General features: G+C 41.8%; 2 protein-coding genes across 7 annotated transcripts in view; both read right to left on the bottom strand.

The window, feature by feature from the left end:
• The window catches only part of APH1B (aph-1 homolog B, gamma-secretase subunit), a 202,761-nt gene extending 201,551 nt beyond the window's left edge, over window positions 1-1,210 (bottom strand). For 3 of the 4 annotated variants that reach the window (XR_004320375.1, XM_032480999.1, XM_032480998.1), the window contains exon 1: window positions 1,014-1,210. Coding sequence is in view for 3 of the 4 variants with exons in the window: in XM_032480999.1 (XP_032336890.1) it covers window positions 1,014-1,126 (113 nt within the window). In the remaining variant the exon portion in view is untranslated. The remainder of the gene's footprint in view (window positions 1-1,013) is intronic. The other variant, XM_032480997.1, reaches the window with a different exon arrangement.
• Window positions 1,211-7,503: 6,293 nt separating this feature from the next.
• The window catches only part of RAB8B (RAB8B, member RAS oncogene family), a 90,635-nt gene continuing 73,290 nt past the window's right edge, over window positions 7,504-24,848 (bottom strand). For all 3 annotated transcript variants that reach the window (XM_032481002.1, XM_032481001.1, XM_032481003.1), the window contains 6 exons: window positions 22,120-22,180; window positions 17,301-17,378; window positions 16,196-16,285; window positions 14,911-14,976; window positions 12,579-12,629; window positions 7,504-11,815 (listed from right to left, as the gene is read on the bottom strand). In XM_032481002.1, coding sequence (XP_032336893.1) covers window positions 11,723-11,815; window positions 12,579-12,629; window positions 14,911-14,976; window positions 16,196-16,285; window positions 17,301-17,378; window positions 22,120-22,180 — 439 coding nt within the window. In that variant the 3' untranslated portion in view covers window positions 7,504-11,722. The remainder of the gene's footprint in view (window positions 11,816-12,578; window positions 12,630-14,910; window positions 14,977-16,195; window positions 16,286-17,300; window positions 17,379-22,119; window positions 22,181-24,848) is intronic.

Consider the following 24,848-nt stretch of genomic DNA (forward strand, 5'->3'; position numbering starts at 1 on the left):
TCCAGGAAAATGTCTACATCTCTATTAACAGAATGACTGGTATAAAATCCAGAGGTTGGAAGCCTGGGCTCTGATCTAGGTCAGTTTTCCAGGCCAGGCTTTCACAACATTCCTGTGAGTTTTAATGATTATAACAAGCTTTACAGAATTTGTGCCCAGATCTCTATTTTTAAAACGACACGTGTGACGCAGCACTTTCAATACAGTTGTGAGAGGTGAAAAAGTTCAGGAAAAGTGGAAATCACTGGCCTCGCCTGACTGCTTCTCCTGGTGCCAAGTGAAACTCAGTGGTGGAGAGAGTCGAGGGGAGCCCCAGTAAGAGCTCCCAGACAGATGACTGCTGGGACTATGACCACATTCGCCACGGGAGTTCGGTATTTACCAAGCTCCTGCAAAAAGATGCACTACAGCTGTTGCGGGGTTTTCACAGGTTTTTCTACCCTTTGGCTGCTCGCCTGAATCACCTGGGACACTTTAAAACATTCCGTAGTCTGAATCCCACTCCGCTAGACACAGTCGATTGGGCACCTATATGTTTTAAAGCACCTGATCCCTAGGTGCTTAATGGCTTTTAACCCGCTTGGGATTAAAAATGCCTGTCAGAATCTGAGGGAAATTAGGTAACCCCCCTTCTCCAAAAAAATAAAAGATGCATATATGAACTTATCCACAAAAATTTCCATTCGGCTTTAACGTGTGACTCACTAAAGCCCATCTACGGACCCTAGGCAAAAGCTCGGCAGTCAAGCGCCAGGGTTTTCCGGGACCCACGGTGTGGGCTCCTTCCCCAGAGCCCGCACTCTGGGGTCGCGGGGCTCTCGCTCTTCTCCCGCCGACCCTCGGAGGAGGGCGAGCAGTCCCAGGGAAGCGGGGTCTCCGCCCTCCCCGTCCCTGACCTTCTCCCCTCCAAAGCCCAGCGCGGTCGAGCAGTCCCGTAGGGACGCCGGGGACCGCCGGTACCACCGGCGGGGGAGGGGAGCCCTGGTCTGGGTTTCCCCGCGCAACCGCCTTACCCAATGATGAGGAAGATGACGCGCAACGGCTCGGTGGCGATGGTGAAGATGTAGAGGGCGAGCGCAGGCCCGAAGGCAATGAACGCGCAGCCGAAGAACACGGCCGCCGTCATGGCGACCGCGGAAGCCGGCCCAGGGGCCTGGCGGGGACGGCCAGGCGCCGAGCGCTGACAGACTTGAGCTCGGGGCGGAGCGGGGCGAGCGAGAGGCGGGCGGAGGGGCGGGAGGCGGGGCGCGCGGAAGGACCGGGGGCGGGGCCGGGCCGGGGCGCGTGGGGGCGGGGCCAGGCGGCGGGGCGGGGTGAGGAGGAGAGAGGCGGAGGCGCGCGGCGCGGGGCGCGCCTCAATGTTCGGGCGGACAGGGGAGGCGGAGCAGCTCCCGATCCAGATGCGCAGTTGGCTTGCGATTCTAAGGTCGCAGCCGTAGCTCCCCGGCCCCCGCCACCACCACGGGAGCACATCCATCAGGCCAAGGGCCGCGAGGTGCCCAAGAGGAGGGCAAGTCCCCAACCCGCTTTGGGGCGTAGACGCGGGAAGATTCCAGATCAACTAAAGAAAAACGCTGCACAGGACGTAGGCAGGATTTCATTTCTAAACAAAGGAGCCTTTTTTAAAGCACGACTTGCCATTTGTATAGTCGCGGGAACTTCGTGAAACTATGTGCAGAACACAGACTGGGATAGTGATGACCCAGGCGATAACTCACAGACGGAAGCTGTCCGTCTGAGGGTTGTTTTGGCGAGCTGGTTTTATTTGTTCCCCACTCCTGCCATGTCTTTAAAAAAGTTGTTTTTGAAGGCATTCTCTGATCACCCTGTAGTAACAGTAACATTTCCCTGCTTGGTTTTTACTTGCTCATTTGTCTCCCCCATTACAATATAAACTTTTGGAGGTGAGGGTCTTTTGTTTTGTTCTTTGTTTCGAACACAGCGCCTAGAAGGGGCTCACATTATGTGTTCAATGAATGAAGTAATTTAAAGAGTGGAACTTACCAACATTTGCTATTTTATATTAACAATTTCTGAGAGGTTTACAAATTAAAACCGGAAGGTTAATTTCTCTGATCATTCACATCTCAGATATATCTCCATGCCTAATGGAGATAATAATAATACATACTGGGTTATTTTGAGTATTGTGCCTGCATAGTAAGTGCTATGTAAGTGTTAGCCACTCCCACTCATTCCTTAATGTCTGTCATGAATAAAGCTCTTGGAAATCAACATTGAAATGGCAAAAGTTGGAACCTGACTGAAGATGTTCTGCGGCTCCCCTCTGAAAATGGGCCTTCAAATGATACGTGTTTAATTTTTTATGGTAAAATGTCACCTTTATCCATTTAAAACAGACATGTATATTTTCCTTTTACTCCACAGAATATTTCTTCATTTTGAAATGTCTTGGGACAACAATTGAAAGTGATAGAGTGACTCAACATTAGATAGGTTCTTTTGGTTCTGTCCTGAATCAAAGTGTCAAGTACAATTACATTACTTCAGCTCCATGCAGAGATGCCTTCACAGAAGCATAATGTACTCATGTCCTTGGTGTAAATTAAGGGATTTTTTAATAAAAGAAGAAATTATAAGCAGATAGGATAGGAGGTCCCCAGAGGAAAAGAACCAGGCATGGCTTTCTTGACCTAAAAGAAGCCACTTTTGGCCTAACTCATTTTGTGATCTAAGCCTGGCCACAATACCTGTCCTAGAACAGGACTCAGTAATTAATAATCTTAAAGGAACAAAAGAATGCAGAAACAAACAACTATTATCAAGCAAGAGAAGTAACTGTAACAAAGATACTGTATCAGTAGTGAAGACTTCCAGTTCTATTTCAGGGGTGAAGACGAGCCTAAATCCTCAACCACCAGATCAACTGGAACCTGAGGGATGATGACCTTTGACCTTTTCTGACCCTCATGACTGACTTCAATCAATGAAAGCTTGGATTCTTGTCAACCTTTGCCCCAATTCCATGCTGAACTCTCCTCTGCTCACCACCCAATCCCCTTCATATGCCCTTAGTTAAAACTTGACCAGTTTTGCTGTTCTGGAGGTAATGCTTTGGGAAAGATCTCCAGTGTTCTCCTTAATTGTTGCAAGTAATAAATCCTTCCTTCTCCGGATCTTTGGCTTGGCTCGTGTCTTTTGCCTCAACACCCAACAAGAGGAGAACCCAGCTTTTCGGATAACAAAATGGCCATCTACATTTTTTCTTGCATAGCTCCTAAAACTGTTTCATTATCATTATTCTATATCTCTAATAGATCCAGGATTTACTATTTGAGTTCAGGTCTAGAAAAAAGTTTTGTTTCTCCTGACAAATGCATATATGTTCAGCTTGAGAGCTAACTCATCATATTCAGGCTTTATCTTGACTCCCAGGAAGCTTGGTGCTAAATTTAATAGTTTACAGCAACTATACTTCTTCTTCTTTTTAAATTACAATTACTGCCATGACTTCAGAATATGGCTTATTCTTTTATCCCGATTTTGATGTTTCAGTGACCCCAATTTTAAGCAAGATCTCTGTGTGTTGGTTAAAGCTGCCTCCAATTCTTTAGAAGTAGGCAACTCAACATGCAAATCTATAAGTTGGGGGAATTTATACTTATGGTATCTTGACCATATTTCAGGTCAGTCTTAGTCCCCAAGCCCAGTTAAAAAATGGGAAGGCAATGAAAATGCCTAATGACTCTACTCCCGTATCTACGAAGAAAAATCTTTAACTGATGTCTGTTGGAATAGAAAAGAAAGTAACTAGACCAAACTGTGAAAATCACCAATGAGACAGTCTTCTGCAGCATTCATAGTTATTCACTAGCTACACTTATTTCAAGTTCTCTCTGAATGATGGCACCTTACATTTATCCAATGCATTGCTGCTTAAACAGTACTCTTACACTGATTTCAACAATTCTATTTACAAGTGAGGAATGTGAGGCTGAGTAGCAGTGCTATTGACTCATTAAGTTTTTATGAACTTACTCTGAGTTTTCTCCAAAGACTTCAAAACATAGAAACATACTAAGGGATGCTGGGAATTAAAACCCTTAAAGTCTCCTGGGCTAAGGAGCCTGACACACACTATATAGATAAGACTAGATTGTTGGGTGTGCACCTAGAGGGGTGGGAGGGTGCAAAAAGCAATACCACACATTAGCAGATCATCCAGTAAAGCTTTGAAATACCTACCAATGATTGACAATATACTAACACTTGAGCTTTGTTTTTTGGTGTTTTTTGGTGCTGAAAGATTTCCACTCAACCACTTATTCATTCATTCAAAATGCATGTTAAATTCTTGCTAAGTATCAGGCACAAAGCTAGGCAGTGGGAGCGTACCTCCTGTCACCCTGGAGCTTGCAGTCTCGTGGGGAAGCCAGACAAGAAGTGCAGTGGCTGAGGATACCCAGGAAGGGGGAGGATGGCCAATCCAGACTGGTGAGGTGTTGCTAAAGAAGGTAACACCCACTTTTTCAGGTCTTGGCTTAGGAGTCAGCAAAGCTAGGAAGTAGGGAAGAAATGGAAGGACAAATGGAAAGTCCTCAAAGTGAAAGAGAGCAGGGCATTTCTGAGGGACAGAAAGTAGTTCAGGCTGTCCTAGGAGTGTTAGGAGAGGGACAAAAGACAGAAAAAGCCGGCAGCTTCGAGTTTCCTTCAGGTTCTTCGTTTCTCTAGGGGAGTGGACAGGATCAGATCTCCCGTGTAAATAAAATGGAAAATGGGATTCCAGATAAGAGGTCTTTGCCATCTGCAGGCATGAATCAGGGAGACTAGCAGGAGTCTGGAGAGAAGCAGACAAATTGAAGAGGTTAGGAATGGTGCAAACTAAAGATGGCTTCTAGAAAGGTGTATACACACACACACACACACACACAAGTTTTTAAGGTTAATTAGTATCAGTTAATTTTACTTGTGTCAATTGAAAAAAAAAAGCACAACCTAAAAGTTGAGAATTATGTTTTATTTGGCAGATTTGCTAAGGACGCAAGCCGGGAAGACAGCTTCTCAGACAGCTCCGAAGAGGTAAGGGAGGAGCCAGGATATAGTTTTTGCAAAACAAAAACAGAAACAAGTGGTTCGAACATCAAAAGACTACTGTTAATTAAAGAAAAACCAGATGTCTTAAGTTAATGAATTTAGTGCTTTTCTATATATGGGAAGATGCAAGAGTCTGGGCTTTTTGAAATCATTCCTTTGATGTGCGCCTTAACTATCTACAGCCAGTATCCAGCTTTCCTCCATCCTGAGTCCCCTCAGGGTGCACAGTCTAGGATGCTGCGGTGGCTGATGGCTTGATGTCCCCTCCTGCAGGAGCTTAGAGTCCAGTGGAGGAAGGAAAGTAAATGGACAATTTGAATCCAGTGCAGTGAGTGATGCTTTGCGTAAACACAGGAGGGGGCTTCTAACTGAGGATGGGTTGTGGCTGAAGTCTTCCCAGAGAAACCCTTCCTGAAACTCAAAAGAGAAGTTAGCTGGACAAAGGGCAGGAAGTCAGCAGAAGGAGCAGCGGAAGGAAAGGAATGACAAAGCACGTTATGTTTGGGGAACCACAGTTACTGCTGAGGCTCAAAAGATGTGTATGAGTGAAGGTGTGACAAAATCTAAGCCGGGACACAAAGATGTGTGGATGGCAAAGGACTTCATTCATCAGGCTAAAGAGTTGAGGTTTTTTTTCCCCCAAGGGTACGAGGTACCACTGAAGGATTAAATGTGGCCATAACATTAAGACTCCAGTTTTAATGACCTGTCAGCACTGTGAAAGCAGGATTGGAGGAAAATAAGATTAGGAATTAGAAGACTGGTAAGGAGAGGTAGCAGAAATCTAGGCAAAGATGAGGAGGCCTGAATAAAGACAGAGGCAGAAATCAAGTGGATGGGTTAGAAACAGAGTAAGGAGTTAGGACGTGTAAGACTTGGAGGTTGATTACCTGTTTGGGGATCTGGGTAGATGACAGTGGCTCTCTGGAAAAGGGTTGGGACTAAAGATACAAAACTGAAAACTGTATTAGTGTCCGATTGTTGCCGTAAACAAATTAACACAAATTTAAGGCTTCAAGCAACAGAAATTTATTCCCTTACAGTTCTGGAAGTAAGAATTACGAAATGAGTCTTAGCAGGCTAAAATCAAGGTGTCAGGGCCAGGCTGATTTCCTTCTGGAGGCTATAGGGGGAAATCTCTTCCCCCTCCTTTTCCAGATCCTAGAGGCTACCCGCATTCCTGGGCTCACGGCCCTGCATCACATCACCTTTTCTACCTGTTGCCATCACCGCAGTTTTCTTCTGATTCCTCCTGTGTCTCTCTCATCAAGACCCTTGGGATTATACAGGGCCCACCTGGATACCCTCCTACCTCAAGATCCTTAACTTGATCACATCTGCAAACTCCCTTTTGGAAAGTAACACTGACAGGTGCCGGGGGTTAGGACGCTGGCATCCTTGGGAGCCATTATTCAGTCTACCACAGAAGTCACGAGCTATTTAAGAACTATGAAAAAGGATGAAATGATTTTGGATAAGTGGTTAATCAGGAGAATATTGTCACCAAGGGAAGGAAACTAAGGGAAGAGAACATTTCTTGTTAAATGCTGCCAAGAGGTTAACCGAGATAAGGACTGAAAATCATCTGCTATTTAGCAACTTGGCCACAGTTGGCATGATGTCAGTGACACGATGGGGGTGGAAGTCAAACTGGAGGAGGTTGAGAAATAGATAGAAAATAAAAAAGTGAACCCAGTAGCTATGGGTGACTCTTTGAAGAAGCTTGGCTCTGACAGGAAGAGGAAACAGCAGTGGGTGAGAGCAACACGAGGCCACGGGGTGGGAGGGTTAAAGACGCTTAGGGAAACAAGGTAACACAGGATAAGAGTCTGAAGGTATAAGAGAGCTGTGAGTTCCCTGAGAAGCAGCAAAGAGGTGGAAAGATGAACCCACAGAGGCGGAGAGAAAGCACGGAATAGGAGGAATTTCTGTGCTACATGAGGTGAGGACGAGGGGAGAGAGAGTGCAGCCAGCCCACGGGAGGCTGTAGGTTCAGGAGGCAGAGGTGGTTGTAGATCGATGCTTCTCTGCGTGAGACAGATGAAAGATCTATCAAGAGTGGGAAAAGGAACAGAGAAAGAAGCTGGAGAAGAACAGTGAAAGTGTTCCAAATGGTTGAAGGGATGAACGATGAATGACAAAGGCTAGGACTGGGAACATGTGCCAGCACCGGGGTGGGACATCCACAGAACACCGACATCAAATTGTGTTACTGGACGTGAGAACAATAGAAACCAAACTTGCAAGGGCTAAGAGGGAAGGACGTTCAATTTAAGTCTGCAGTTCTGTAACAGAATAACCCCCATGTATTCTGAACTAAGTATGAGCAGGCGCACTGGCCATTTTTTTTAAGTCAGAAGGGAAGTTTGCTAAATTATCTCAAGTCTACCGTGGTTCAAGACACTTATCTAGCAAGTTAGAAGAAACATTTTAAAACTGTGTAATCCATTTCAGAGAGACATGACTATTTTCATCATGTAGTTTTTATTTTAGACGAACATTATTGTAAAAAAAAGTTCACCTGGAATAAAATCCATTTTTTCTTTAAAAAAGAAAACACAGCATCAGTATCAGTACACAATTGATGAACTGGCTTAAAGAAGATTAAGCACATGACAGGTCCACTTCATCTGCGGGAACTTTTTCACATTAAGCCATTGGAGCAAAAGTGAAATATGCTGAAACATACACAGTAGGATAATTCTATGGAAAAACTAGGTATTTCCCACTAGGGGCATGATTTTAGTCAAATAGATTATAGTATTTTGCATTAAAGGAACAGTGTCAGCCGCAAACAAAATAAAACCCATCTGTAAGGCCATAGGAATGAATTATAATAATTAAATTCACATTTTAAAAAAAGCTAAGAAATAAAACAAGAAGTTCTATTAGTTCTTGGCAATAAGAAATGCAATTGCGTATGACACAAGCATTTCAAAAAATGAAGTAAAATTTGAAAATATCTCTAAAATAATTGTTTGCTAATTTTCATTTCTGTAAATTTCAGTCACTTCGATTTTTTTCATAGTAAACATGACAGCCATTAAATTTATTAGTCTGAAAAAAGACTGATTCTACTGTAAAATTGTGCTAGCCTTTGACATTTTATTAGCATTATCTTGTCCCTCGGGGTCCCTCTAGGACAAGAATTTCATTTTTAGACATTCTCTCACCCCCTTCTTTGGATATAACAAGAAGGAGAAAGGAACGTCCTGTTACAAGAAAAATTCTTAAAAACCTGACAGCAGAAATGGTGCTTAAAATTTGAGATAAGTAAACCAACATAATGAAATGCTGTTTTAAAATGTCAAGCTTAGAAGCTCATCTTTAAAGATTAGGAACTAAATTTATAAAGAAATCTAAGACATGAGCTAGAAAAGTCTGCTTCCATGTATCACTGTTCACAGGGAAAACTGTATAAGCCTTAATACAGATTCTCAGCATTCAGAACCTGTACAGTGGAGTTATAATCTCTTATTTAGAAATTTCTGCAAACATTTATCTATATTGCACAGCTAAGTTTGTTAATGGAGACAGGAAGATAATACTTCTTTTGCACTACTGGATATGACATGTATGTTCTATCCTAAACTAAACTACCTCCTACCTTTTCCAATGATGCCTTTAGTTCAAAACAGTCTAAATTATGTCGGATGCTTAAAGACTGGCTCACTGTTTTTCTACCAGGTATTAGAATACTAGTTAGCTAAATGAGGTATAATTAAAAAATAGTCCTTCAAAGTAAAGAGTATAGTCTTCTGGAAATTTATAACAAAGACTGCACAGAATGTTCATGTGAAGAGTAAGAAACCCTGAGCACCTTCTAACTGATGCACAGGTGGGTTATTTTCTCATCATCTGTCTGAAGTAAAATATAGCTAAAATCAGTTCCCAGTGAAACGGTTTACAATCAACTGACTTACATGCTACTTAGTTACAGCACATTTTCATTGTCTGATACCCTCAGACGCTTACTTGAAAAGGTGTAGTCCCGTTCCTGTCAAAAATTAGCACGCTGATAATAAAATGCAGCCCCCGAACCACTAACACTGCTGCAAAAAATCTTCATGTACCTTATCCATAAGACCACAGAAAAAGGTTCACACAAAACTAGGTTTCTTCAGTTTCAGCAGGGAACAGACAATTATCTGTCACTAAATTCATCTACAAATAGAAAAAATAATGCACTATATGTACATTATTAAGCAAAGGGGAATATTTATTGGGGCATTTTACCATGCAGAAAAGTGAATTTCCTACAGTCTTAGCTCAAATTATATACAATGTAGCAAAGCTAAATATAAGAAAATAGCAAGGACGATTTATTTCTATATAACAGACTATATACCCCCGGTTCGCTGCTACTTCAAAGAGCACTTCTAGACTCATCTAATCTGTATAGGGCTCTCTCAAAGGGAAGTTCATGGAGACTAGGTATTAAGACATAGAAGACAAGAGAAGAGAGAAGAAGAAAAAAAAAAAAAAAGCAAAGCATTCTGTTGAGGGGAAAAAAAAAAAAAAAAAGGCTAACCACAGAATATGTCAGTTTTGGTTTGCAGACAACCCCTGAGATATAAACCAAAGTGTTAAGACACCAAAGAGTCAGAGGTAAATTACTAAGAAAATTACATTCATACATGGTGTCATAGCACTTGCCTTCTAGAAATCACTTCGTTACCATCCAGAAAGCTTAACTGCTGAGATCTTTTTCAGAAAATTAGTGAATACAAGATGTTTTTAAGAAACTATTTTTTTCATTCCAGAAAGATACCTAATTTTAAGATGGTAGACTTACAGTCAACTTTCAGTCAAGGAACTACTGATTATACTGAGACACCAACAGGTGCCTTTAGGCCTATAGGTAAGTACCAAAAAAAAAAAAATCAAGAAGGCTGGAATTTGTGAACAATACGTTTAGTGTACCCATCAAAAACAGCTCTGGTATATTTCCCGCCGGTAAATTGTACGAAAGTTTTCAAACAAGCAGGAAAGGTTTGACTGGTCCAAGCGTTCTCGTGATACACCTTAACCTGGAGCAGAATTCTCTGTGGTAACGAGCAAGCCATTTCCACTTTCCTCTCCCAGTCTTAACTATCAAGCATGGTGGTAGCCTTTGTGAAACGAAACAGGCCTAACAGGAAGCAGAATTATTATTCCTGAATTACCTCTTTATTACTCCATTCTGTGTTATGACACTGAAGGCTAGAATAACAGCAAGGAATTTGGCACATAAGTTATCACTAAATACCTTTTTTCCTTATGTGACGATTTCATCTATAGAAAGCATGCCAGTACCAGTGTGCGGTGAGAAAGGCAGCTAAGCTTTTGGTTGGCTTTGGCCCAAATGGCTGGACCAAGTTCTGTAACAACAAACCTGAACAGATGGAACTGGGTTCTACACATTCAACAACAGCTGCTGTAAAACTGAAACTGTGCTCATAATTTCTCAAATGAAAAGGCAAGACTTTCCTAGAGGCTGCACTAGGTCTAATTACTCACACTGGAAAAAAAAAAAAAAAAAGCCCCAAATAAAAACAGAACAAAAATCATTACTTTCACCATACCAAGAGCTATCTCTATGAAACTGATGTCCGCAGGTCAACCTCTCTCCCTGTAGGTAAGCTTTCTGTGAACGAAATCTCAGTCTAACCTGTTAACTCTTGCCGACAGGGATTCTGTTAAGAATTACTACTAACCCAGCAAGGGAAGGAGTGAATCTAAGAAAAAACACATTATGTAGCCTGATGTGACAGAACTATTAGACGTTGAAATAAAACCTTAAATGGTCCATCTCTCTGCATATGTAAAATTTCAGTTCATGAAGTTGACATTTAGACAACAAAGTTCAAATGTTATGTTTTAGATAACTGAGTGATTACAACAGGTCAAACACAGGAAAGAAGAGCAAAAACAAACCTCAAGAAAAGTGACATTAAGGTCATTTCCAAACACAGTTTCAGGAGATTAGGCAGAGGTAATCAACTGAAAAAGTGATTTACTCAGCTACCTAGACTCAGGCAGAAAGCGCAGGAATGAAGCAAAACTCTAAACAATCTGAACAAAGACACTGTGGTCTTTGATGAATAGATGGGTATCTTCATGAATTTTGAAGATAAATTTTATCCGAATTTAATGACTCTTACTTAAGAAAAATCAAAGCCCTTAAATGAATGCTATCAATGCAATAACATTTGGCCATATGAACCAGACCAAACGTCCTTTAATTTTAGCATATTATCCTCTGCTTTAAACGTTCCACTCTTTTTTTTAAACGTCCCCAAACGCACAAATTTGTCTAGAACCTCACCAGACAAAAGTGTGCAGATATGAATCTCAGATTGTGCTGTAACACGGGAAGGCTAACACTGATGTGCAAAGTGAAAAAAAGAAAGACAGCAGCTTCTGCAACACACAATAAAACAAAGGAAAAACAAGTTAAGTCCGGCACGTGTCTCCACTTCATTGCTTCCACATTTGAAAAAAGAAGCCAGTTGTCTTGATGGGCCGTGAGGCTGGAATCCACTGCACGTTCTGTGTCGGGAGGTCTAGGTTCAACAGTGCTCTCAGTAGCAGCTGGGCGGGACGATTCTGAGGCTTGGTGACCTGTGCTTTCAGAGAAGCAGGAAAGGGTCCTCTAGGTGTGCTGCAGTCTCTCAGAAAGAGTCCATCAAAGTAGCGAGCAACGGAAGAAACTGGTCTTCTTTGATCGGTTTTCTGTTATTTTCACTGGTCCACTTGCCCCTGATGAATTGCTGTCATTCTAGAAAACAGAAGATAAAGTTAACAAGGAAATAAAAGTTTCATGGTGTGACCCCAATTATCTAAAAAAAATGTATATATATATCAAATCATGCCATAAATGTGTACTGAGTAGAATGTTTATTTAGGAAGGGAAACAGTTAAGCTCTGATGTTGTCTGTTTCTTTGGAAATTGTGGATTAAAATAAGAAAAAAAAATTAAGACAGTACCTACTATATTAACAATGTATTGGTTAGAAAGTTTCTATTTCCAGTTCAAAGAAATTATAACCAAAAGAATGTGAAGTTTCAAGGGTAATGATGGAAACAATGTTAAGATACTGGTAGAGGCAATCCTGTTGTTAGAGGTAAGAAGAGCTGGTAACATAAGGCAGACAATTATACTCAAGATTCTGCTTAAACCAAACTTTCAAGGTTGTCCTAATGATTCATCACTGAGATTGTTTCAAATTTAAGCTAACTTCAGCAACTTCAAGATCAAATATATACGGATATAGAGAGATTACAAATTTAATTTGTGCTATTATTATTTTAATTATTCTGATCAAAATTCAATTAAAGACCACTTAAAGAGTTAGCTGAAACAGCTGCAGTTCAGAAATAAGAAAAGTGAAGAAACAGAAATAAGAATCAGAGTTTAACCAGGGGAAAATGGAAGTCAGGAAAAAAATGAGTTAATGGGAACATATTATAATCAGGCCTATCCCTTTAATCAAATAAATAAACAATGTAAATAAGAAAACAAAATTATATGTCATACAAACCATTTTTCTGTTGAGTTTTGTCATTATATCTCGTGCAAGTGTAAAAAATGCCTAGAAGTAAACAAAAATCTCGTTATTATATATTTATATTTTTAAACAGAAATGTAGAAATGTTTATTATTTCACTGTAAAATATAATTACATTAAAGTTCTGAATTGAGAAAAGAACATAATTGCAACTACAGTAAACACATGAACACTGTATCTTATTTTTCAATTGTATCATTAACGTTTTCCAATGTTATCGAACTGTCATTCTTTCAATTCATCAAATATTTTCTGCACATACTATCTGGCACAAGTTTCTAACATGAACCTGTTGAGTTATGGGTAGTTTTCTCAGCCAACCAGGAGCGCTTGCGAGGAACAGGTTCTGGGACATCTGCTCGTCCCCATGATGGGGCACAGTCCCTGGCCTGAGAGATGCTGGTTATTACCCAGTAGCCCTAAAATCTGTTTTCTCAAAACTCTCTACCTTCTCCTCCCAACCTCCTCTCTTTCAAATTGCTTTCACTCTTATACCTGAGAATATATAATCTTCCACATCTTAACACTCCAAAATCCCAACAGTTCTCACAGCTCAGCTAAATTCCCCACTGTGGAAATCAGTTCAAATAGAAGCAGGACAAATTTCAGTGACATTTAATGCCTGGTGTTTATTGACCCAAAGCCAAACCAAACATTTAGAGAACCTATCATCCTTACTGAGTTTCTACAGAGCCAAGACTCTTAAAGCTTCTTCAGTTGTCTCCGTGCTAAACCCACTGTTATCTTGGTCTCTTGCCTCCCAATCGCTCCTGATGCCCTCAAAAATGTCGAGCCAAAGGACTACTCCCAATCAAGTCAAACAAGCAATACGGTAACTACTGTTAGCACTCGCAGTCTGTCGCACTGTCACACCGTTCACCTGCAAGTCTAAGTTTCTAAGTTAGCCCATCCTAGTTTCATCAGGCTAAGTTAAAGCTCTGGGAAAACCGCTAACTTCTGCAGGATACCTGGCCAGAATAAGCAGTTCGGGCAATTCCCAGCTCTGTATTTCCAGAGTTCAACGTTCTCCCTAAGCCACAGGTGTGATCAGGGTAGGACTAACAGAGACCGAAGACTCTCGATGAAGCCAGGGTATGGAGTCCATCCTGTGGGAACAAACCTACACGGGCCATCTCAGTGAGCAAGCTTTGATCCTGTCTCCACTAGTAAAGCTGACTGAAGAGGCTCCTCTCTTTCTGATGGAAGGAAATCCTTCCATGGCAGGCAGATGGAAGCATTTTTCTGCTTATCTATGCTTGAGTAAGTAAGTCAGTAGAGGCTGCCTGTTTCCTAACACCCATTAGCCAACCTGAAAAACTGCGTATTGGTTATTTAAAACAAAGACGATGTTCTGATCAGTGTCTACTAGTCCATAAAGTCATCTAAGTCTCAATTAAAAAAAATTATTTTTGGGGGGAAGGAAATTAGGTCTTTACTTATTTTTAATGGAGGTACTGGGGCTTGAACCCAGGACCCTGTGCATGCTAGGCATTCACTCTACCACAGAGCTATACCCTCCCCCTCAATTTTTAACCGTGATGTCCGGGTGAACAGTGAATAGCCTGAGAAACTAAATGTTTATGAAACAATCAGTATTATTGTTAATTACCTGTATTAACACATAGTACATGTATTATTTTTATGGTCAGCTTAAAAAAATGTTTTTGAAAAAGAAAATATTATCAACAACTCTGCCCTTGGTAAAGAAAATCTGTTCTTCGAATACTTTAGATAATTTGGTTTTAACAGTTAACTTAATGAAAATTTATTAAAACTGCTCTCTGATAAACATGCTTTCTTATTTCTGCTTAATGCGTTGTGTTAAAATGTATCAGGCTTAATCAACTTCAAATATGTACACTGAGGGAATCTGCTCAATAAGCTAACAGTTTAACTCTCTCTTGAGAGAGTGCAGACATGAACGTAATTAAGGCTCCCGGCTCCCGGCTACTACAGGATGACACGAGCGATGATAAATGAGCAGACAACACTGTGCTCGGTCGGCTAGAGCAGGATTTCCAGCTTCCCACACAAAGGGCAAAGCTGAACTTAAACTGAACTTCCATCTTCCGTTCAGTGACTCTTAACTGAGCAATCTAATACAGCGCATGTGGAGGATGGGTGCTGAAATTCAACAACCAGGGTCCGCCTGAAAGTCAGAAGCGCAACAGTTTACAAACAGAAGTGGGGTTCCCACAAGACATTCCCTAAGTCAGAAAATGGCAAGGCTGGGAGACTTGCTTGAACACTGGCCCTTAAGACACTACTGCTACTATATAACAAACCACCAAGCATCCTTTCTTACCTCTTCTACATTCGTACTGGATTTTGCACTTGTCTCCAAGAATTTAATCCCATAGTCAATTGCTAACTGAAAGACAAACAGAAACATTTAAATTCAGTGCAAGTTTTTTAAACATAGAGAGTACTTAGTTCAGAACTCCTGTGGTTCTCAAATTTCTTTGCTTTTTTCTATTGTGTTTAAAATTTAGGTATCTAACTTCATCATCAAAAGTATTTTTTCTTTTTATTTATTTATTTTTTCCTTTTTGTTCAGTGTTAAGTAAAATGGCACCACTTCCACTCAAAACACAATTGAAGTACTTCTCTTTTTTCTATTATACTTTTAGTTTTCTAATACACTTACTATAAAAACTGAGAAGCGTACCTCTACCCTTAATTTGAGATTCATTTGCCCCTTTCATCTGCTCCCAAAGTATAAGCCTCCAACACTTATTATCATACAACTTTTCGTTATTTTTTAAAATAAATTGGTGCATTACAGAACAAAAGCTTAAAATACTGAGTACTCATTTCTTGGGTTTCTGTTGATCGTGGCAAATTGTGAACTCCCGCACATTTCCAATACCCTCAAAGAGTTTCCACTTCATTTACAACACCAAGATTAAGGGACTGTTTTTAGAGGAAAAATGTTTGCAGTCAGATTGAAAAGCAAAATGCATTTTGCATGTATCACTAAAAAAAGGCTAAAGCAAAATTCCAAGACTGAGAAATTGAAGCCTCTAAGTCAATTTGGAAAATGTCATAGAAATGAGTATGTACATATAATAAACTCTTGTCTTGCAGGGCACAAAATAGAGAAACGCCTATAAATGACATTTAAATGATAACCACAGTGTGATAAGTTTACAGAGAGTTTATCCATAATGGCTTAAATCTAATGTGTAGTAAAATATTCTTAGAAAAAAAATAATGAACTGGAAAATGATTACTGTTGAAACTTCACCTCTCCTCTTATTTTTTTTCAAAGAGAATGAATTATTTTAACTTCAAAACTGGGCATTTTCACATAGATAGCGAAGAAATAGCCTGAACGCTAAGCTGCAGGAGTCTGAAAAAGGACCAACTTCTATCTCCCAGAAAACAGCAAATTCTTTTGGAATGAGTCATGACTACACAGAATATGGAGCTAGATCTCAAATACTAATTCATACCGTTCAAGTACGGATTACATCTTTTTGTTGTTGTTTTTAACAGATTAAAATATACAAATTTTTCAAACTTAAATCAATAATTAAATGTTTAGCATGAGTAGATTTCCAATCTTTCCGCATTCAGTTCCCATTTACCTTCTCCCCTCTTTCTTTTGACACTTGTCTTTTGTCATTCATATCACATTTGTTACCCAGGATCATTCTTTCCACATCTGAAGAGGCGTGCTGCCGGGAGAAAACTGTGTGTTATAAAAACAGCCTGAGAAAAACACAGTTGCTCAATAGACAAATCCTAACCTGTCAGAAACATACCCATAAATTTAATAATAAGACAAATAATCTTTCACTCAACACAAGTCCTGATTCAGAGAAAAAAAATTAACAGATGGGAGGAGGGGGAAAGCTACAGCATAAGAGTCTGTGCAAAGCCTTTTCTTCCCAAAGACTTAAAGTCATCTCATGTCCTTTTTTGCACATGAACAAACAGAAACAAAACTTCTAGTTATCTAACAACAAGACTTCCAAATATCAGTTTGGGTCAAAGAAGGGAAAAAAACCTCAGTACCGAGTGAGTCAGTGAGGAAGGCATTTCGGATTTTGAACTATGTAAACAATAAATTCATGTAGGTTAACCGAAACACGTACGACATTATTTCAAAGTCAGATTTCTTTCGGAAATATCAAACATGTTAAAAAATTTTAATACCAATCAATCTGGAACTAGGTCAAATTTTCAATGTCTAAGATGAAGAAACTGTTGGGGGGGTGGGCAAAATGATAAGTTGCTGGGATAAAGATATATTTTTGCCAGTCAAACAGCATGGAGGGACAGACAGCATCGGGAACCAGATGTTTTAATCCTGGTTCTCCTTTTTAAAGGCTCTATGAGCACATGCAAGTCACTTCTTTCTGGCCTCTGTCTTCTTATGTGTAAAATGGGGACTTGGATTAAATTATTTTCAAGATCGGGGCCGAGTTTAAAATTCTGTGAAACTGCTCCTCTGTCTGCATCCCCCCGCCCCGCCCCGCCCGCCCCGCCCCGCCCAGCAGAGCAGGCAGACTGGCGGCACCGGCACCGGAGACGCTACCGGAGACGCTGCCCTCCGTGGCGCCGCGCAGAGCCAGGGCCGGCCCTGCCCTGCTTCCCGGCAGCTCTGCTGCGCGCTCGGGAGACAGGAGGAGCCCTTCGCCATCACCCAGCAGGGCCCTCCTCTAGCGTCCATTCTCCTTCCATACGCACCTCTTCAATGTTTCTGATCCAATTTTTAATATTGTCAAAGGACTTTTCGTTTGTGATGTCATACACCAGCAGAATTCCCTAGAAGAGGAAAAAAGATCTTTGTTTAGTACTACATATATTTAAAGCTATAGAATATAAGGTCAATGGACTCCTCTCCTCCAGAAACCCTTTGCTGGTCCTCTTTTTTGTCTTTATGAAAGGAATCTAAAAAAATTTTTTAAAGTACAGAGGAACGAAAATAAATAAATAAAATCTTCCACTGTCTCACCATGTAAACAAATACACTGTTAACATTTTCACTGTTAACCTTTAATGAATTAGTGATTATGGTAAAGGTGATACACCCTTCTACCTGACCTCATATGATAAGACTTGGCACCAACTAAAGTTGGAAGGGTGTTTAAGCAAAACAGAGATAACAATGAGAGTAAGAGGTTATCACTTCTGTGGTGCACTTGTGTTTTCTAAGTAGAAATTATCTTGCTTCTTATTCTTATACTAAGATTATAACCATACTACTTTAAAATTATTTTTATACGGATTGATCAAAATGTTACTATCTAAGTAAATCACAGACATTCAAAATATAATGCATTTGTTATACAGGTTTAATGAAAAGCATCGTCATCATATTTTAAAAGACTTCATGTCTGATATTTGTAAATGGTTTATCTTCTAAATGTTTCAACTGACACCTGTAGGCTGTCTATTCTAAAATCTATACCATGAGGCCATACTTCTGTATTAAGTGTGAGATCCACCCATGTGTCCATTCATGCAACAAATATTTACTGAGCACCTATTATGTGCCTGACACTAAATGCGACCAGCAGTAAGATAGACAAGGCCCCTTCCTCTCACGGATAGCTAGCAAAGAAAACAATGAATCAATAGTAATACAATTAATTATAATTTTGATGACTGCGATGAAGACGCACAAGGAGCTCTGAGTAAAGACAGTAACCTGATCTGGCTGAGGGGCTGGGTGATCAGGGAAGGGTTCCCGGAGAAAATGACATTAAAGCCAAGGCCTGAGGACTGAGCAAATGAAATGGGCAAGGGGGTAGGGGCTGGGATGAAGAAGGGAAGCCCTTAGTGCCTGGGACACAGCAGAAATGGGATAAAAATCTTGCTAACCAGGAAGGCCCAGAACCCACTAGACTGAGTCAAAGCATGTCAGCTTGGCAAGAGTCCCCATATCCAGCTGGAGAGGGGCACCAGGTGAGGCCGAAGAGCTAGCCGGGTCAGATGCGCCTTGGAGACCACTGCCTGGACATTGCCTCCCTGATGTCTCCTGTGGTCACCGAAAACTCAACTAAGTGAAATCTGAGGATGTCTTCGTCCCTTCCAAATCCTCTCTTCCTCCTTGTTGAGGAAAGGCAATGCAACCCTGCCAGCCAGCTCAAGCAGACTGCTGAGAGTCATCTCCACCATCGCCAGTCAGTCACCAAGTCCCACAGACCCAACCACCTCAACATTGCCACAATCTGATACCCCTAACCCGCTACCCGCTTCCGCATGGCCTTATTCATATCTCACCCATTAGCCTTTACCTGGATTCCTGTCACAGTCTTTAACTGGTCTCCCTGCTTTCAATCTTAACCTCCACCTCTCTAATCCACTATCCTTAAGGGCAGCAGAGTTACCTCCTCATTGCTTAAAACCCTTTAGTATCTCTCCATGGTACTTATAATTCAATGAAAATTCCTTAAATGGTAGGCAAAGTCCTTCAGGGTCTTGCTTCCAACTTTGTAAATAAATATAAAATATAAATGTACATAAACATAAATCATATAAAACACACATGTACACACAGATAAAAGAATCCAAGAAGCATAGCAGAATGTTAACAGAAGCCAACTCTTATGGTGGTGGGATTTTGGGTGATTTCGTGGTATTCCTCAAAGCTTTCTATATTACAGGTAACCTTCTGACACCCAGAAAAATATATGTTCTTATTTAAATTTAAGTGACAAACAGTATTCTTCTCTGTCTCCCTCCTCCTAGCCTCAAATGCAAATGTTTAACTTTGGCTACACTGTAAAGAAGATTTTTACAATTATGAAGGTAACTAAAAAAAAAATGAAAGTGGAGAACTATATATTTAAATGGTAAATGTTGTGTTCCATATATTTTACCACAATGAAAAGAAACCTCAAAATGCAGCCTGAACAATTTCTGATTCAAAGTGTTTAGCTGCCTACAGCATTAAAATTAACCAACAAACTGCCTTCGCTCGACTACCATTTGGGCTGTGTGGACAACCTTGATCTCTACTGCTGTCTGTCTCTCAAGTAGCACTCTGGGTGGTTAGCACAGGAAGTGTGAACACAGCGTAGCGGTCAAGGGCACAGACTCCGGAGTCAGAGGCATCGAGCCTGGGCTCCATCACAAGCCAGCTCGGAGATCCTGAAGACGTTATTTCACCCCTCTCAGTCTGCATTTCCTCATTTGGAAAATGAGGACCACACATCTTCCACACTGGAGTTTTCAGGATCTACTGAACTGTTTGTAAAGTACTTAACCCAGAACTCAGGACACAGTTTGGACTCAATAATTGGCAGCTATTATGAATTTATATCTTTGGTTTCAACAGCAGAAAACCGTCGACTGTCTCCTATGTTTGTAAGCTAACTGATATTATGAATCCATCTGAAATACAAATCAGGTGTCACAGTTAAGAACTTTTTGTATCTAGTATCCACACCTATAACAACCACAGCCTCCTTACGGTTCACAAGGCAGCACTGGTCTAGGAGAAATGTTGATAATGCAATGTTATGGTCCCTTCTCCCCCCACAGCCTGATGGTTCATCAGGGTTACTGCTATGCCTAAGGATGTCGCTGAATGGTTTAAAATAGACCAAAGGACTCTGTCACGGTGGCAGACCCAGTACAGTGCTTACCAAAGTGCTGCCGACGTGAGCCAACCAAACTGAACCCGCCAGGACCACCACCTGCTGAGACGAGAACTCGTCCCAGTGAGACCATGATGGCCGCACATCCCACTGGAACAGACGACATGTGGGACCCATGACTCAAGTAGAGCAGGATTCCCCGAAGATGTATCTAAGGCTGTTTCTAGGTCTGAACTTTTCCAGTGACTCATCCCTTCAGCAAGTGTTCGCTGAGCATCTACTATGTGTAAGGCTCTGGCATCACAGAAGAGACAAAAGCCCCTCCCTTCGAAATGGGGAGGACTGGCAACGGCTTCTAGCTGTTGAAGTGATGTGAAAAAAGGCGAGGAGCAGACAAATGAAGAAGACAGGCAATCCTCAGATCTAAATCAGAGAACACACTTCAGGGACCTCTTTCCTTACACCATGAACTGGAGCTAAGTAGCCAAGGGAAACTTTTGCTCCACATTCTAAGTGTTCTTGCCCACTCTCTACTTGCAAGTGGTATCGATACATCTCCCCTACAAAATGAAAAAGCGGTCAGTGTAAAGGTTTGTAAGACGCCTCTAATCAAAATGACCTGTAAACTATTACAAACCATCCCTGTTAAGATGTGCTTATTTATCAATCCTTTCTGGGGGAAACAAACAACGAACAAACAAACTTCTTCCAGGCACACAAGTGAAGTCCCGTTCCTTTGATTCCAATCTAAGCACAACAGAGAGTAGCTGACAACCATCCTTCTTAAAATGATGATGTTTCACAATCTTAAACATATTACAGGGTGGAGAGTGGAGAACACACACACATATATAAGATGCTTAGCGGTATACAGTGCCAAGGTGACAGAGCTCTAAAAAGGAATCCCCAACCTTTGTGGGGGGATGAGTTACTGGCACTCAAATAATGGCGGTGTGTGGCAGTGAAGGAGGAAAGGAGAGTGGCATGACAAGGAAGGGATGTGCGGATTCAGATTTCACAGTCCCCAAGGCAAAGGGACAGCTCTGTCACCCCCACTCCACCCTCAGGACCACAACAGTCTTTCAAGCAATGAGCTGGGTGTGATGGCAGCTGGTACCCCACAGTCTACCAGGGTGGGTACAAGATCTCAACTGTTCAACCTTCCAAGACTCTCTGAGCATATGGGGTTTCATCGTAATTCAAAGCTCCAAGTTATACTTGGCTTAGGCCTAAAAACCAGAGATAAAGCCCCGTTCTGGGCCTGACGTTCTAGGCTTGGTTCAGCGGGGCTCAGCTTCTAAGCTGCCTTACTCACCACTCTGCTCGCACCACCACACAGCATCTGCCCGAGCCAACAAGCGGTGTAACTGGGTTGTAGACATGAAGCATCTTAGGATGGAACACAGCCAAGCGATGAGGTTATGATAACAAAAATAAGGCTAGGATGTAGCAAAGAAGGCCCAAAAGCCAAGATTCACCAGACCCTAAGCCTCTAAGAGTCGCAGATCATTCGGCCACTTCCTGGCCAGCTGGCAGAATGCTGTGGCAGAGACTCCAGAGAGAGGGGCCAAGAGGAGTGGATGCTGTGGACCTGGCGAGGGACAAGGGATGGGGGTGGCAGGCTGAATGGGGAGAGGGTGCAAGAAACAAACATTCGGTCACAGAGATCGTGGCTTGCTAAGATCTGGCAAAGGTGTTAATAAAAGGGAAGGGCACAGAACTGCACGACCACTCAGAGTGTTTAGATCAGAGATCTCAAACACCTACAGGCTAATTCCATGATTAATATCAGGAAGTATCCAGCTGCTAAACACAAAACATAAAAATCCCTTTAAATGTTTTGTTTCCACATCAAAAAAGGGGTCTATTTTCTCCAATGTACTAGACTCCAGCTTGAATCCTACAACCTTGACGACTGAATATTCATGTTTTACTTTCACAAAACCCTAGCACACACTCACCATGGCTCCTCTGTAGTAGGCTGTCGTGATGGTTCGAAATCTCTCCTGACCCGCTGTGTCCCTAAAATTTGAAACAAAGGAAGAGTGGTTTTAGAAGTCATCCCCAGTAGCACTGAGGAGAGGCTCTGAGCTGTGGGAGACATGAGTGTGGTCTGCTCTCAGATGCAGCGGCTTCAGGACGAAAGGGAGCGAGACACAAAGGGAGCCTGTCGTGCGTCTGTGAGCCGGGGGTGGCGTGGCCGCGGGAGCCTGTCAGGAGCGCACAATGGCTTGGGTGAAAAACTTGGATCTTGACGATAAAAGCAGCAACGGGAAATTGCACAGCCCTGCTAGGAGCTGGCGTGTTACATACATCAAGCACACGTGGGAGAGAACAGGGAACGGTTCTAAATTCTGGACTCCTACAGGTAGCTCTGCTCCTCTTGACAAATGCCTGACGATTGAGGCACTTTGCTCTCTTGACTGAAAGTCTGATTTCTGTACAAAGCAAGCAGTCAGGCTGGACTTACTACTGTGTAAATTCTGCTCAGCCGAGCGCACTAGAATGGATCTCCTCAAGGGCTTTTCCAGCTACAGGGCCCGTGATTAAATGAGGACCTGGAGGTCAACATACAGTCATTGATAACGTTTCCAAAGACTTCAAAATATGAACAACACCCCCCAAATTACATACACATGCATCCATTCTTGCCCTTTAGTTGATGGCCTATCATTAAAATCCACTGTGAAAAAGGCAAACATTTCAAATTACATTTGCCGAAGCCATCCCTATAAAGGAAGTCACATTTCCTCGATATCTGGGAAGATCAATACTCCTACCTTTGCCACGTACCACAAGGACTAATTTCACCCTCTGTGCTGCTAAGACAAAACTAAACTGTATGATTTGATCACTTCTAAAAAAAGAGGCATTTGTGGAAATATACTAGAAACCTAATGCATACCAAACCCAAATGAGATGAAGGCCCAAGGGAAATATAATCAATTAAAAACATTAATAAATACCTTAACATTTATGTACACCTTACAAGATACGTTCACATGGTGCTCACGTGATGCCCACCACACTGGGGTGCTATTACTGTCATCCTTGTTCTGCAGAAGAGGAAATAGACTCGGGGGGTAGGGGGGAGCTGGGGTACCAGCTCTGCCCCTAAACAGCTCACACCCTTGAATGAGACTCAGGGAACCTGGGTCTCAGCTGTTCAGTGCAGGGCCAGGCCGCATACTACCGTCATCTTATCCTACCATCCTCTCACTGATCAGGATTAGAAACACAGGCACTCGTTTGGTACTCAGCAAACAAATCCTCAGGAAAGCAGAAGCCAGCACCTTTGAGCAGACTAACTGTATTCTGGTTCTAACACCCTATATGATTTAGAACCAGCTCTGCAAAGAGGATGGAGGAGAAATCTCCTAAATGTAGGCCATGAAGACTGAACAGAGACTATTTTGCTACTGAGAGTGCTGATAAATTGTGCTACGGCATTCTAATTAGCTGATCACCCACAGAGAAACTCTCCTCACTGCTATGATCAGGGCTGTACAGCACAGAGTCAGAGATTCTTTTTGCCTCCCCCTTAATAAAATTTTCTTTTTATCTTTAAAATACTTGACTTCTTACAAAATACCAACAGATGAAAAGGGCAGTGTGTGGTGACCTTCACAGAGTTTTCCCCTGCAGTGTATGGGAACCTCTACACGAGGCTAATCCATGAAGCTGGCTCAACGCTCCATCACTAACCCAGACACACGCTCTCAGATGGATTTAACCACTCTAAGTCCAGCTTCCACCTCTACAGAAGGAGGGCTGGTGGATTTCAATACGATGGTCTAGTTCTACCCTGGTTCTGAAATTCAAAGGAGAAAAACAGCCTCAGGAACAAGCTGGCATGTATCTTACGACTTTACTATTTTTGCCCTGCTTCCTTCCTAGTCTATGACGCTCTAAATTTCTAAGCTTTGTTTCCTGCTGTCATGGTCACACATTAGATCAGTAATCAAAACCATCATCAAAAACTTTCCTCAAGACTCCACATTTGTGTGGCTCCGTGGAAGGCCTTATACTGAAAGAAATTTAATCAGGCTTAAAAAAAAACAAGAAGAGTTTGAGTTCAAGCCAAAAATATTCAACCAGGCAATCTGGAGGAACCATATTTACTCACTGCAGTTTGACAGATTCTTCAGAAACTAACCAGTCAGAGTTGGGTGATCATGAGGAGAGCTTTGCCGTGCATATTACAAGGTGAGAGAAGAGAGGCATGACATTCTCCTCCCTTATTCCCCAGGGCGGTGCTTCTCATTTTTTTATTTAAGGAGAGGAAATATGCAAATAAATGATAAAATATCAGAGCCGGAAGGGAACTCAGATGTCATCAGTCTGACCAATCCATTTACAAACGAGGACAAGTAGGCCCTAAGAAGGGAAGCGAGGGGCCCCAAGTCCTCGAGTCAGAGACCGGAACCTGGATCTGCCCTTTGTTCGGGTTCCTACCACTTGACTACTTTGTCTTACTTGATCTCACAGCTGCAACAACTACAATGAAAAAGTAACTGACACGCTTTAGAGTTGAGTTTCCTCCCCAATAAAATTAGCATTTTGGAAGAATGAGTTCTCAGATCTCTCCTGGCTGTCAGAGTTAGTGTATCTTCCTCACCATCTCACTCTTGGTGGAGAGATCTCTGAATACTTACCCATTTCTCCTTGGTTCTGATAAAGAAAAGGTGTT

The sequence above is a fragment of the Camelus ferus genome, chromosome 6, assembly GCF_009834535.1.
Source record: "Camelus ferus isolate YT-003-E chromosome 6, BCGSAC_Cfer_1.0, whole genome shotgun sequence".
NCBI lineage: Eukaryota > Metazoa > Chordata > Mammalia > Artiodactyla > Camelidae > Camelus > Camelus ferus.